At 47.0% G+C, this 16,069-nt stretch overlaps 1 protein-coding gene across 3 annotated transcripts in view; it reads right to left on the reverse strand.

Annotated features, from left to right (window-relative positions):
* Positions 1 to 1,791: 1,791 nt before the first annotated feature.
* The window catches only part of Sulf1 (sulfatase 1), a 72,917-nt gene continuing 58,639 nt past the window's right edge, over positions 1,792 to 16,069 (reverse strand). For 2 of the 3 annotated variants that reach the window (XM_051158997.1, XM_051159006.1), the window contains 2 exons: positions 15,941 to 16,064; positions 1,792 to 2,639 (listed from right to left, as the gene is read on the reverse strand). In XM_051158997.1, the coding sequence (XP_051014954.1) occupies positions 1,813 to 2,639; positions 15,941 to 16,064 (951 nt within the window). In that variant the 3' untranslated portion in view covers positions 1,792 to 1,812. Of the gene's footprint in view, positions 2,640 to 14,216; positions 14,251 to 15,940; positions 16,065 to 16,069 lie in introns of all 3 variants that reach the window. The other variant, XM_051159015.1, reaches the window with a different exon arrangement.

Genomic DNA, 16,069 nt, shown 5'->3' on the forward strand with positions numbered 1-16,069 from the left:
TCAATGTGGAGTCTCTTGCCCAAAAGTTAATCAGTATTTCAATAAGGTGAAGATGGAACTTTGGTCCCTTTGAAGCTTCTCAGATTGTGTAGACTTCTGCCTCATCCTTTTGGATGGCAAGGAGGTGAGTTCAGAGAGGCACTAATCTGAGGATGATCTACAACACATACATTTTGGGCGCAGTTTGACAAGTCTGGGTAACACTTAGTCATACAAGAACTACACTCAAGCTAGCTGGTAAGAAATGTGTGGACCACAAAAGCTGGCTTAATTTGATCCCTCTGAAACGAGTAAAAAGTTTCAACATGTTTTATTTCAAGAAATGTTGCTTCTAGACTTTCCTGAAGCCAGAATTGTTCTATAAAAGTATCACAGAGTATTACATAGGATTAAAAAAAAAAAGAAAACCCCAACATCGTATACTTCCTAGTATCTCGAAGTCTCTTTACAAAGCCCATCATTCGAGACCATAAATATGTTTATTCTGTCATTCAGGAGATGACACCCACATGGGATAAACAGCTCGTTAGGTTTAACATATGTACAGGCTCTATGATAAAGACTTAAAGTTACCAAGGATTCAACTATACCACATTAACTTTTCTTGAAAAGTGTTTACTTCAAGCACTTAAAGAAAATACGTGTCTACATGTTTGAATTATCTAAAAGTAAATAGAAAGTCACTGTTGAGCTAAACAATAACATCAACAACAAGACCTTGGGAAATTAAAGAGGACACTGAAAATTCCTCCATGAGGTAATCCTTCAACTGGTCTAAAAGTCCAATAGGAACAGGGTGATATCAAGAATACAGATTATCAAAAGCAGTTTTGAACAATGCCTTTTAGAAAAATCAGAGCTTGGTGATAGTTTTTAAAAAATTCACGTAGCACAATGTTTATGGAGTTAACCTCCATTCTGGTACATTTAAATTTTACAGCATTCACGATTTTAGTTTATTAAAATTGTCTTATAGAAGGTCAAAACTACACATATTTTCTCAATGCTTAAGCTTATTAACCAAATCAGAAAAAAAAAGATGAAGATTCAAATAAAATAGTCTTTGTCCTGTTTCTTCTTTCAGGAAGGTAATAAAAATTTAGCAGTATTAGCATATAGAAAGCACAGAGAAAGCAGGTAATTTTTCTTTTGTTTATTGCTTATTCGCAATTTTTTTTTACCACCAACATTGTGAGCCATGCCTTTCTGCTAATGAATTTTAGCACGTCGAGGTAAAATACATGCCATGTTTTCTCGAAAAAGCAAACATTAAACAATATGTGATCCATACTGTGTGTCATTGCTGAGGGTCTATTCTTTTGTCCTGCCTAGGACAGTGTGATTCTGATATGCTTGTTTTTGCTTTTTCCAATAATAACACTACCAACCAAGCAGACACAGTATTGCAAACTCAAAGTGCAAAATTATTAAACCAAAGACGATGATGTTGACAAACTCCAGTGGTTAGAAACAAATCCAAACTTCATTATGCAGCCAGGGAAGATGTGTTGACAGATTCACTAAGGATGCCAAGCTTTTAAAACTTACAAAGGCACAATTCTAGCCATTTTGACTGGATAGACTTTATATACGCATGTTCCTACAATATTCAAAAGATAATACTGTTTTAGTACCAAAAAGCAACAAAACAGAAAACGCCCCTCCCTCCTTTCTATTCCTGGTTAACATAGTGAATTACAACGCACATGAATTTCTACTGTGCAAATGTACCCAGGGGAGCTCAAACTGTTGGGAGTTACGATTGCCACCGCTAGTTTACTAATCAAAACATATGTTTAGGCAAGCTTTGATCTAACCAGAGATGAGTGGAGGGGAGGCACTGCCCTCTAGATTCGGTACCCACTCCTTCGTGTCATTCTTCTCTGTCTTGGTCGGCATTCTCTCTGTGTGGCTGGAATGAACAGGCTGCTCCACTCTGGACACGCCGAACACCCGATGAATGGAAGTTCTGTCAGGACGAGCACGAGGATGCCGCTGGTCTTCAAAAGCATCCTCTTCTGGCTCCACATCCTGGGGATATTTTCGTTGATGCTGGCTGGTAGGTTGCAGCCTGTGACGAGACAGGAGCACCAGCTCTGTCATGCCATTGCCACTGATGTCACCTTCAAGATGATGGTGGATCTCCTCCCGTCCTGTCTGCCTTTCGTTTTTACTCTTTCTCCAGTGTTCAGAATTCAAATGATTCACTTCAGGAATGTCGTTACTCCGTTCAAGTTTTCCGTCCGGACTTATTGTTGGTCGCTTCAAATGCAAAGTTTGGACATTGGCTGGCAAGGTCAAGGGAGCTGTTTCCCCAGTCACGTGACTTGGGTCTTCACCTGACTCTGTAGAGGCCATCTCTGCCAGCACCAAGAGCTCAGCAGAGGTGACTGTGAAGCCACCGCTTTGAGCAGCTGGAGTCCCATTTGCTCTGCTTTGCTTGGAGTGGCTGCTCTGCAGTGCCAATGCTCTATGTACAGCCCTCAGGGGGTTAGTCCAGGTCTCCAGACTCGGTCTAGGGTGATGTCTGTGCTCATCATTATCATCGTCCACACCGGACAACTCCTCCAGGCCTTGCCAGTTGGTGTCTGAAGCAACACTGGACCGACTAACCTTCCCATCCATCCCATAATTGTCCTCTGTGGGAAGAGAAACCAACAGACCTCATTAGTGCAGCAAAAATGTTTCTGACTCAACAGGATGAGCAACGTAACTATTTTATATGCTGGTTTGAAATGTAAGAAGGAAAAGAAGTCTCTCCTAGTATTTGACTGTTGAAGAGTGATCTTTGCACACAAAGGTGACCGAATGGCGATAAAAATGGGGAAAGGAGGGGCCTGGGGATGTAAGGCAGTTGTTAAAGTGTTACACGGCATGTACAAAAGCCTGGGTTTGATCTCCAGACCACGTAAAGCAGATCCACACCTGCAATCACAGCACTTGGGAGGTGAAGGCAGGGGAACAAGACGCTCAGGACTATCTGTGGCTACACAGAGAATTCGAGGCCAGCCTCAATACATGACATAGTGTCATTAAAATAAAAATAGGAAAAGAACTATGCAAAAAGTGAAAACCTCTGGGGAGTAAGCATGGCCGGTGTGGAAATGACACTGTTGTGCCTGATGTAGGGACAGAGCCTGCTCACCTGGGTCCCTCGGCTGTTAATGTGAAAGCCGTTTGTACTTATTGAATTCCTGGTAACTGACAGATTACAAAGTATTTGAACTTAATAGGTAAATGCTTAGTGCACTCAGTGCAACAACAAGTTGAAATGGAGATGCATAAGCCCTTTACGTTAGGCACTCGAAACGTGTCTTCACAGACATTGCCTTTCATAGGTGTGAGGTTCCAGGAAGCCTCTATGTGAGTGGGTTTTACATGTGCACAGAGCAAACCAGCTTTCTTCCTGACTGGGCTCAGAGGGCCTTTAGAATAAGGGATCTTAGATTAGTGAAATGAATTCCTCACAAAGATGTGCAGCAACAAGAAAAGTCAGTAAGACGACACAAAAACCACACCTTTGATGGAACTATGAGGGAGCCGTCTGTGGTCTTCAGCTCACCTGTAAGCTGGGAAAAAAAAAGAATGGGTACCAAATGCCAGCAGAGTCATGAACCACCCTTTGGTATCAGCCTTGAGAAAAAAAAGTAGGGAAGAGAAGTGAGGATAGAAGTCAAGGTTGATTGGAAGGTGCCTGGAAGGGAATGCCATCCTCATGTGTGAGATGCTGTCAAGAGTCCTGGTGAGTCATGGCACTGACAGCACGGGAGGATACTGGAGGGACTCAAGCTGATAGTCTTGGGAAAGCTTGCTTCCAGGAGAAAGAAGGATGCTTCCAGGAAATGGGTGGGAGAGGAAGAAAGAAGCAGAAGGGGAGATGTTTCAGGTCCACGGGAGAGCTCGTGACTTCTCCAGCCCCTAGTAATTCAATGGTATGATTATAGTATATTGGATTATATTGATGGGAAAGGCCCCCCCCCCAACCAAAAGTCTTATAAATTCTCCAAATTAAAAAAAGCAAACTAACAAATAAAAACAAACTAAGTCTACACAAAATTACTCTAGAGAAAATACGAAACAAGAATTTTTAAAAGTATTCTGGTGAAAGTGTCCCTTCAGAAAACCAACCATGAAGTAACAAAAAACCACAGTGCAGTAATGCTGAGTGATCAAGCCTTCAGGGTGTGGGAATTGTCTCAAGTAAGAAAATAGAGTTTGTACCAAAAATCCTACAGCCAGACCAGCTCTCCTTCAGTTCTCAAGACTGTAGGAAAACAGTTTAAAACCACCAGAAAACAAGGGCAACTAACTGAAAGGAATGAAACCCTTGGGGCTGGAGAGATGGCTCAGTGGTTAAGAGCACTGGCTGCTCTTCCAGAGGTTCTGAGTTCAATTCTCGGCACCCACATGGCAGCTCACAACTGTCTGTAACTCCAGTTCCAGAAGATCCAACACCCTCTCACAGGCAAACATGCAGGCAAAACACCAATGCAAATAAAATGAATAATTAAAAAACAAAACAAAACACCAGAATGAAACCCTTGCTAAGTTTCAAAAGCGGCAAGGGGAGCAACTATCTTTGTGAAGAAGACGGAAGATGCAAGGTGCAATGCATGAACATGTAATAGAAGAAGCCTCTCACCCAAGACAGCTCAGATGGGCTGGGATGAGGAAGAGTACTCCCTGGAGCATCCTTGGAGCCACCTTTAGGTGTGCCTCCTTGAGGGACCTAGCTATGTGCATGACATGAGTGCAGGTGGTCCAAATCCAAATGTGCTATTCTTATACCTTTTCAGACATGTAATGCTGACAAGAGCTGTTCTGTAGGGAAACCAGAAAGATAGAGAATGCAGATGTTCATGGGGGAAGATTTCCTCAGGGAAGGCATTGTGCACCACTGGCAGGTGGACTACACAGGGCTCAAGGCACTTCATGGGTTGGGACTTGGTTCCTAGTCCTGGAGGTTGAGGAAATGTTCAAAAATCCTGTTAAAGGTTTGAAACAGAAGATAGTGACCATAGAAACTTTCTGTTTCTTAGGCCAAGCAGCTGGTTAGTTGGTGAGTTAGTTTGTTTGTTGTTTGTTAACAGTTTGTTGAGGCAGGGTTTCTCTATATAGCTCTGGCTGTCCTGAAACTAGCTCTCAGTAGACAAGGCTAGCTTTGAACTCACAGAGATACACCTGCCTGTGGCTCCCAAGTGCAGTGTGACAACACTGCCAAGCTGTTCCTTCACATTTTAAATGGGTACATTGTATTCAATGGGCATAGCACACTGCATAGAGCATGCAGGGTCCTGGTTCTGCAGGATGTTGGCTTGAGAAGTTAATGTATCTGTTGTGTAAAATGAGAGGAGGTGATGACATGGAGGACTGGCTCACACATCTTCACATCTAGCAAGGGAGGCTTAGAGAGGGTCCCCACTGGGTGGGTTTCAAGCTACAAAAAGAGGAGTGAGTAAGGAAAGATGCTGGTGCAACTGTGTGATTCCTTGTGTCACCATGACTCCTCTTCATCCAGGCCCTCCAGAGGCAAATGCTTAACAACAGCTCAGGAAGCTGATCTAGCAGAGATGGAAAGCTGAAGCAGATCAGTTTCCATCAAAGAAGAGGATGCTAAAAACCCCTCAGTAAAGAAGCATCTGGGCCATACGGTTTCTCGGAAAGAGGTTGCCCACCCAGAGCCCTGATGATCTCCAAACTGTTCTAGAAAACAGAAAGGAAGAGAAAGCACAGGGACACATTTGGTGAAGCAAATATAACCTTTGTCTAGAGTAAGTATTTAAGGCAGAACAGGAGCTCCCTCAACCCTCAGAGATGTCCACACCCGAGTCCTTGGGAGCTTATGGCATCAGATTAGGAGGTAAATGGGATCTCGCACGTGTGACGAAGTTATGGGTCTTGACAGAGCAATGGTCCAGTGAAGTCAAGATAATCACCATGGTCCTTAGGAAAGAGGGATGGAAGTGCAGAGAGGCAGCAGTGGAATCAGAGCAGGAGATGTGACTCTGGAACGCAGAGGAGAGGATGGAGGCAGAGAGAGGAAGAATAGACGCTTACGTTGCTGGCTTTAAAGATGAGGCAGTGGACAAGGATATAGACACAGCCGCTTAAGAAAGCAGAAGGGACAAAGAAGCAGAGTTCTCCGAAGCCCCGAGGTAATGCAAGCCTACTGACACCTTCCTCTGACGCCAGGAAGAGTCGTTTCATACTTCTTGTCCCTAGAAACATAAGAGGATGAATGCATGCGGCTTGGAGATGTGGCCCTGAATTGATGCAGCAGCGATAAGAAACTAAAACCGTATTTGAGCAGTAGTGTTAGCAGCAACAGAAGGAAGGCTACAGGAAGATATTGCTGGTAAGCATGATATGAGTACCTATAACTACCAGTGGAAAGGACTCAATATTATATTAAGAAAAGCATGCGCAGTGACCCAAAGAAACTTAGTCCTGGAAGGAAAGCTTTATTTTATTTCTTAGCAGATCTGTGTTAATTAATTAATTAATTAACACAGATCTGCAACTTAAGTCACACATCTAAAGAGAAAAACGTTATCTGAGCATCTCACAGAAGCTAAAAATCTCAGTGTGACAAATTCGGTTCTTAACTAATGGCAGCAGCACTAACAAGAAAATCGATGGCTGTTTCCTTAGCTTGATGATGGTCTACACAATTTGGGTTCTCTCCCAGTGGGGATATCCTAAGAGCACCTCATTAGGACCATGGACAAGTTGATACCACACTGGAAGAATTAGTCCACTTGGGGGACATTTATAAAGGGACGGACAGTGGTGCACAGACACCTCTGCAGAAGTTGTGCACATTTCACGCCCAGACCTCTCAGAAAACAAAGACAAAACAAAACTGGCACCCGCTTATGGTTGCTTCTAAAATATAACATGACACTGGATGTATTTCAGGGCATCAAGCAATGAGGGGTCCAAGAACAATGGGGAACTTTCCAGAATCCAACAGAGGACTTGAAGGCACACCTGTGACCTGCCCTGTGACACTTCGGCCATTACAATAGCGATGGGAAAAGAGTGACCAGAGGGAGAACGAGAAACTTGGCTCTGTCTTTACACAGATGGCTGTGGAGAGGGGGCGGGGTGGCCCTGTCTTTACACAGATGGCTGTGGGGAGGGGGGTGGCTCTGTCTTTACACAGATGGCTGTGGAGGGGGGGGTGGCTCTGTCTTTACACAGATGGCTGTGGAGGGGGGGTGGCTCTGTCTTTACACAGATGGCTGTGGGGGGGGGGTGGCTCTGTCTTTACACAGATGGCTGTGGGGGGGTGGCTCTGTCTTTACACAGATGGCTGTGGAGGGGGGTGGCTCTGTCTTTACACAGATGGCTGTGGGGGGGGTGGCTCTGTCTTTACACAGATGGCTGTGGGGGGGGTGGCTCTGTCTTTACACAGATGGCTGTGGAGGGGGGTGGCTCTGTCTTTACACAGATGGCTGTGGAGGGGGGGTGGCTCTGTCTTTACACAGATGGCTGTGGGGGGGGTGGCTCTGTCTTTACACAGATGGCTGTGGAGGGGGGTGGCTCTGTCTTTACACAGATGGCTGTGGAGAGGGGGTGGCTCTGTCTTTACACAGATGGCTGTGGGGAGGGGGGTGGCTCTGTCTTTACACAGATGGCTGTGGAGAGGGGGGGTGGCTCTGTCTTTACACAGATGGCTGTGGGGAGGGGGGTGGCTCTGTCTTTACATAGATGGCTGTGGAGAGGGGGGGTGGCTCTGTCTTTACACAGATGGCTGTGGAGAGGGGGGGTGGCTCTGTCTTTACACAGATGGCTGTGGAGGGGGGGGGTGGCTCTGTCTTTACACAGATGGCTGTGGAGGGGGGTGGCTCTGTCTTTACACAGATGGCTGTGGAGAGGAGGGGGGTGGCTCTGTCTTTACACAGATGGCTGTGGAGGGGGGGGTGGCTCTGTCTTTACACAGATGGCTGTGGAGGGGGGGGGTGGCTCTGTCTTTACACAGATGGCTGTGGAGGGGGGGTGGCTCTGTCTTTACACAGATGGCTGTGGAGAGGGGGGGTGGCTCTGTCTTTACACAGATGGCTGTGGAGGGGGGGTGGCTCTGTCTTTACACAGATGGCTGTGGAGGGGGGGGTGGCTCTGTCTTTACACAGATGGCTGTGGAGGGGGGGGTGGCTCTGTCTTTACACAGATGGCTGTGGAGGCGGGGGTGGCTCTGTCTTTACACAGATGGCTGTGGAGAGGAGGGGGGTGGCTCTGTCTTTACACAGATGGCTGTGGAGAGGGGGGGGTGGCTCTGTCTTTACACAGATGGCTGTGGAGAGGAGGGGGGGGTGGCTCTGTCTTTACACAGATGGCTGTGGAGAGGGGGGGGGTGGCTCTGTCTTTACACAGATGGCTGTGGAGGGGGGGGGTGGCTCTGTCTTTACACAGATGGCTGTGGAGGGGGGGGTGGCCCTGTCTTTACACAGATGGCTGTGGAGTGGGGGGGTGGCTCTGTCTTTACACAGATGGCTGTGGAGAGGAGGGGGGTGGCTCTGTCTTTACACAGATGGCTGTGGGGAGGGGGGGTGGCTCTGTCTTTACACAGATGGCTGTGGAGGGGGGGTGGCTCTGTCTTTACACAGATGGCTGTGGGGAGGGGGGGTGGCCCTGTCTTTACACAGATGGCTGTGGAGAGGGGGGGGTGGCTCTGTCTTTACACAGATGGCTGTGGAGAGGGGGGGGGGTGGCTCTGTCTTTACACAGATGGCTGTGGAGAGGGGGGGGTGGCTCTGTCTTTACACAGATGGCTGTGGAGAGGGCGGGTGGCCCTGTCTTTACACAGATGGCTGTGGAGAGGGGGGGGTGGCTCTGTCTTTACACAGATGGCTGTGGAGAGGAGGGGGGGTGGCCCTGTCTTTACACAGATGGCTGTGGGGAGGGGGGGTGGCTCTGTCTTTACACAGATGGCTGTGGAGAGGGGGGTGGCTCTGTCTTTACACAGATGGCTGTGGGGAGGTGGGGGTGGCTCTGTCTTTACACAGATGGCTGTGGAGAGGAGGGGGGGGTGGCTCTGTCTTTACACAGATGGCTGTGGAGGGGGGGGGGCTCTGTCTTTACACAGATGGCTGTGGGGAGGAGGGGGGGTGGCTCTGTCTTTACACAGATGGCTGTGGAGGGGGGGTGGCTCTGTCTTTACACAGATGGCTGTGGAGAGGGGGGGGTGGCTCTGTCTTTACACAGATGGCTGTGGAGGGGGGGGTGGCTCTGTCTTTACACAGATGGCTGTGGAGAGGGGGGGTGGCTCTGTCTTTACACAGATGGCTGTGGAGGGGGGGTGGCTCTGTCTTTACACAGATGGCTGTGGAGAGGGGGGGTGGCTCTGTCTTTACACAGATGGCTGTGGAGGGGGGTGGCTCTGTCTTTACACAGATGGCTGTGGAGAGGGGGGTGGCTCTGTCTTTACACAGATGGCTGTGGAGAGGGGGGTGGCTCTGTCTTTACACAGATGGCTGTGGAGGGGGGTGGCTCTGTCTTTACACAGATGGCTGTGGAGAGGGGGGGTGGCTCTGTCTTTACACAGATGGCTGTGGAGGGGGGTGGCTCTGTCTTTACACAGATGGCTGTGGGGAGGGGGGGTGGCTCTGTCTTTACACAGATGGCTGTGGAGGGGGGTGGCTCTGTCTTTACACAGATGGCTGTGGAGAGGGGGGGGTGGCTCTGTCTTTACACAGATGGCTGTGGAGGGGGGGTGGCTCTGTCTTTACACAGATGGCTGTGGGGAGGGGGGTGGCTCTGTCTTTACACAGATGGCTGTGGAGGGGGCGGTGGCTCTGTCTTTACACAGATGGCTGTGGAGAGGGGGGGTGGCTCTGTCTTTACACAGATGGCTGTGGAGGGGGGTGGCTCTGTCTTTACACAGATGGCTGTGGGGGGGGTGGCTCTGTCTTTACACAGATGGCTGTGGAGAGGGGGGTGGCTCTGTCTTTACACAGATGGCTGTGGGGAGGGGGGGGGTGGCTCTGTCTTTACACAGATGGCTGTGGAGAGGGGGGGTGGGGGGAGGACCACATCTTCGTGGTAGAATCTGAGAAGCACAGGAGGAATGATGGATCTGGGGAAAAAAATCCATTTGTAGCCATCACTTTAACAATGAATAACTCAAGATCACTGTGGGGCTCAGTCATAGAGTGCTTGCTCCAAAACCAGACAAGATCAACCGAGCACAGTGAATGATCAGGCAAAGATAACCATTGCCAGCAAAAGCTAGGGTAGCGGACTGCTCATAAAAGATGAGGACTAGCAACCGTACAGTGGGATAGCCTAGCAAACAGCACATTAGCCAAATAACAAAGCTGCAGAGAAGCTCTCCCAGGGAACAGCGCGGTTTTTTTTATTACGAACCTGGTCCAAATAGACAACTCCTGCCTAGTGGTGAGAACTCGAGACAAACCTCAAGTTGAGGGGCATTTTATGAAGCAAATGGCTGGGGACCTATAGAATGTCGTCACCAACAACGAAAAGGTGAGCGATACTGTTCCAAAAGAAAAGACACAGGGGAAGGGTGACACTTTTATGATGTAGGACTCTGGATTGAATCCTGGACTAGAAGCCAAACCCTATACACATCACCTTATTAGAACATTTGGCAGCACAGGCCTATCATGTGGATTAGATAACGGTGGTGGTTAGTGCTGGTGGCCTCATTTTTTAGTTAGTGTACAGCAGGCATGTGCAAAAAATGTTCTGGGGAAGTGTGTACTAAAACGGTTCTCCACAAAGGGATGTGATGCCTGCAAAAGACTCAGAATTGACATAAAAAGAGTGTTTGTAGCCAGGAATGGTGGCGCATGCCTGTGATCCCTGTACCCAGGAAGCAGTGGCAGGAGCATCACTGTGAGTTCGAGGCCAATCCAACAAAGCGAGTCCAGGACTGCCAAGGCTACACAGAGAAACCCTGTCTCAAAACAAAATGAAACATAACAAAACAAGAGAAGGAGGGGGAGAAGTGTTTGTATGAGAGGAGAAAGAGAGAGGAAAGGACAGACATGAAGCGACAGGGGGTAACATTTCTTGAATCTATTCCAGTAGCCTTTCTGTAAATGCTATGTTATATGAAAACAAAACTTTTAAAAAGTATTAGGCATTAGGGTGGGGTTTATCTCAGTTGATGGGGGTGCTTTCCCAGCATATATAGGAGGCCCAGGTTCAATCCCAGCACACTGAGTATGGTGGTGTACCCCCATAATCTTAGCACTTAGAAGGAGGGAGAGGAGAGTCAGAGATTGAAGGTTGTTCTCTGGGACCACTGGTTAGTGAGTTCAGGCCAACTTGGGCTAGGGATGCTGAACCATCTTTTCCTGCCCTGGCCCCAGCCATTTCTCAGCTCAGAAAACCAAAGGTTCCTATGGGGCTACTCCACAGCTCTTCATACAGAGAGCAAACATGTAGCCGGCTTTGTTCTGAAACACAAATCTTTAGAATAAATGTCAATGATCTCAAGTTACAGATATGTCTCCTCTCACCCTGGAAACAAGAAGGTCATGCACCCACTAAGAGAATTTTCAAAATACATGTTGGTTTCAAGCCGAGTCACCATCCTTTCTGGGTGACGCTTGTAAAGTATGTTAACTTATGTTTGGGAATTAATATGACATACTCTTCCCTCTCACACACTGCTTCATTCATGCAAGCTGCTTTGTATCCTGCATTCTGTTTACTAACAAGTGAAGTCGCTGCCTGGAGCTTATTACACAGCAAGCAGGCACACAGGAGGATGGGGACTAGGACCATAGGTGGCCTGGCATTGCCATGAAGATGATCAGCTATGCCACCTGCAGCCATCTTCACCGTTTCCTTTCGGGGAAGAGGACTCAGCTCCAATGTGGACAGAGGCTAGTGGCCAAGGGTGGAGCTCACTGCAGTCCGCAGCCTAGAGGACTCAGTGCAGAGGACCGTGGAGCCGACCTGCACAACCAAGGTGCCCTGAGCTGCCCAGCAGGCCCCCCAGCCACTGGGCCCTTGGCCACATTGTCAAGCCCTCTTCTTGGCCATCACAGCACGGCAGTAGAAGTGACATTCATGCACAAAGGGACAAATAAATGCCTCCACCAGACCCGTTGGTCTTTACTCCACATTGCACCACGGTTAGAACTTATGCTTTTGACACAAGACAGAAACAACTTCCTGAGTCATGGGTGCTGCTTCCTGGGCTGTAACTCAGAGCTGATTCTAGTTACAACAGGGCAATGTGACAAGAGACACATTCCATTTGTCCCCACCACATGTGCTGACAACAGAGGGGCAAAGAGGTAGTGACCAGGGAAACAGACTGCTCTCTGAAGATCTACAAAGGTCTGAATGAATAGTCCTTATAATTTCATAGTTGGCTTTCTACAAGATATGTGTTCTACAGCATCGAGTTTCCCAATTTCTAATTGTTTAACATCTGGCTTTTACAACTTTTTTTTTTTTTTGGTGTTGGGATTAAAAGTGTAGGTAATCACACTCTTATTTTATGCAGGATCACGGAGAGAACAGGGTCTTCTTGTATGCCAGACAAGCACTCTACCCACTGAACTACACCCTCAGCCTTGGCTGCCACCATTTCTAATGACATCTGCCCCCATCAAACTTCACAGTTAGTTTGGGGGTTTTGGCGTGGTGGGAGAGATTGATGGTCATCACTGGATTGCACTCAAATGCCCCTCATTTCACAGTTGTCTAGGATGCCTCCATTTTGCCGTGGGGAGTAACTGTGACTCAGTTCTGGCCAAGCGCTTGCCTTAATTGATCTATATACAGCCTTTAACCTCTTTCATGACAAGAACAATAGACAGGACACTGAATATCCCAGAGTGTACATTGGAATTACCATGAAGTAACTGCAACATCCAAATTTTAGAATGTCATTCTTTGGAAATGTCTTAACACACAGGGAAGCAGGCAACACAGTTCAGCCTGCATCTCCTCAGCCTTCACCTGGGAAGATGAGCTTGAGCATGGGTTCCGGTCTATCTTATCTATGTTTTGTAGTGGGTGGTATGATGCAGGAGCAGATGGAAGAATGACCATAAAATGGTCCAGATATCGCCACTTTCTGTTTCCTGTCTCTCTACCACCTTTTATGATGGCAGTTAGCTTCTTGGGAGCAATGAACTCATTCTGAAGGGAGGCATGTGAGACACTGGCCTGGGAGGTCGTGGAAGGAGCTGGAAAGTGTGGTCAGGGTGCCTTGGGATGGCAATAGCCTTTTGTTTCTCTGAGGAGGTATCAGGGCAGATGGTGCCAATGAATTCATGCTGCTTTCGCAGAAAGTAGCAATGTAAGCGTGAGGGCACTGACTGGAGCTGGGGCACACCAAAGCCTCGGTGTCCTTTTAGCACACATGATGAGGACAGTATACATCCCCTCAACTGGCACATTTCGGATAAACCCTCCAAAGCTGAGGCACAGGGTAGAAAACCAGCAATGGCTGACATTTCTGAATGATCAGCGGACAGGCTTCTAGGTGTATGTTTCCTCCATGTAGGAGAGATGATGTGGGTGGAAGGCGGGGAGATATCTAGGGAAAGCTATTCATGAAGTTTCATGTGTTGGGACTATTGTGCTAGTGTATTTTGGGAACTTGCTGATGACCCTAAATATCCTGTCCCTAATTCCTGGCACCTTCTCTTCAGTTCCCTTCACCCTGTGGAGCCTTCTGAGTTCTCCTATGACCACTGTTTTCTTTTAATTATCAAAATTAATGACTGTTTACAAGGAAATTTTTTGTTCCCTTCACCTTCAGCTTCAGAATGTTCTCAAAATTCCCCTTAGTCCCCCTTTTACGACTATTAGCAATATTCTTAAATGAAAAAAAATTTCCCACTGAGTCCCATGCAGCCCCCCTACCCAGTTGTGTAGGCAGAACAAAGGAAATCAATCTCCCGCACCCATCCCACCCTGCTCTCCCAGAGGCCATTCTCCCAGCATTCCTGGCTTCAAAACACCATCCAACAAGCAAACAGGTATGGCATGCACAGGAGAGAGCAAATGCTACAAGAGGCATCTTTGGGTAGTTGAATAGACTGCAAGCCAAATGATGGGTTTGGATCCAGTGACCCAATGAGTAGGAGGGAACTGCTACAACACGCATGCACCACAACCTCTTCTCTGCTCTGCGCAAGAAGGTAAGAAACAGAAACTAGGTAAAATAATGAATCATGCAATTATGGGAAGGAAGCAGCTGAAAAATTTAAAAGTGTGAATACCTGTGTAGGTCATAGGTTCCTCCATCTTTAGTTCCTGATATAGGAAAATACAAGAGGAATTGGTTAGCTTTAGAACTCATAGACCCTTTCACAATGCAGTTTCCGTGCATACATCTACATCCTAGAAAGAAACACACTGTGGTAAATACAGGCAGCATTGAAATCCCACAGACAGTCCACTAATTAGTCTCAAAAGGACTTAGTGCTGAGAACAAAAAGGCTTTAAAGGTAAAAAATATGTAAAACAGAAAAGATTGGATGAGGACAAGAACGCAAAGAGAAAGTGTTTCTGAAAGTTCATGTAAATTTTTTTTTCATGGGCAGGGAGCTTGGAAAAACCAAGCCATTAACAACCTCCTGTAGGAATAGTCTAGAAGCTGGAGAGATCTACACAAAGTATATAGCAATCACTAGGTCCCTCCTGGCCTGCCATCTCACCATTGAGGACCCTATAAGATTTCTCACAATGGGGCTGTTAAATCATCACCGGTGAGTTAAGGAGCCATAGTGTTTTGGGGATGATGGCTGCCTGTAATATATTTCTAGTGCCTCTAATAGTTTGGCTTAGATCCCAGGCCTTTGGAGGTTGGCTCCCCCCCCCCCTTTCCATCCCTCTTCTTCTTTCCTTGTTTTCTTTCTTTGATTTCCAGGAATGGTCAGTATATAAGGAAGATATTTCCAAAGCTTTAAGCTGAATGAAGCAGGAGGCCAAAATATCTGCTTTGCTGGCCTAGGTCTTGATTGGCACAAACCCATATACAGACAATGATCAGAGAGAGGTAGGGGCAGGGGAGGAGTGTTCTTGCAAGCCAGGCCTTGTGACGTATACCTATATTCTTAACGTTTGGGATACTGGTCATACTGGGCTACACAGTAAGTTGTAGGTCAACCTCAACTATGTACAGTTAGAACTTGTGTCACAAATGGTGTGGGGCTCCTGGAAACTGCTTTCCAGTGCCAGTGACTTTAGCTTGCCATCCGGTGGGAGTGTCAGAGCCATTTTCAGTTTTTTTTTCTTCCCTTCTGTGAATATAGCTGGCATTTGAACTTCTACAGAAATGATATAGACAGTGGCTTTTCTCATTAGCCAGGCCAAAAAAAAAAAAAAAAAAAAAAAAAAAAGCCACAGCTATACAAGCCAAAGGAGAAAGAGGCCAGGCTCACACAGCGGAAGAGGGCAGGAAAATATTCCCAGCACCAGTTCAGATTCCAAGTTAATGAGCTTCCCAAATCTTTCTATTTTCAAATGGCAGGTAGTGATAAGAGAAGTAGACTTCCTAGGTCTTAGGCAGGGATGCAGACAGGGTGGAGGGTTACAGATGTGGACAAGCAAAAGCAGGGCACTGTGTGTCTCTATCAAGCAGCTGAAACAGATATCCTTAGGACTGCTCAGGGCAATGACAAGAAATCCCCAAAGCCTCAACCCCACCTTCCATAGATGCTCCTATCAAAACCGAGGCTCTCTGGTAGGATGCACGCATGCAGGAGATTAGAGGGATACAGTTACTAAATCTTTCAATAAATCCAGTTTTCCCATAACTGCATCCAGAATGAGAGGCTTAGAGATCAAATTATGTTTAGAACTGTTTACAGAGTTTCTCATAAACATATAGTTTAAGTACCCTAAACTATATGCTCATACATGGAAACGTTCCAAAAGGAGATATCGTGATAGTACAGAGAATTATCTAAGTATGATAGACAGAAGTAATCCTTTTCCTTACCAGTGTCAAGGCTCTTGGGTCTTGGGTTGCACTGCTTATACCCTTGGCAGCTTCGGAGCTCCATCAGCTGTATGTGTAGCTGATTTAAGATGCCCCGTTCTACTGTGTGCACGGTGTTTGTGAGCTGTG

Source organism: Acomys russatus, chromosome 2, assembly GCF_903995435.1.
Source record: "Acomys russatus chromosome 2, mAcoRus1.1, whole genome shotgun sequence".
NCBI lineage: Eukaryota > Metazoa > Chordata > Mammalia > Rodentia > Muridae > Acomys > Acomys russatus.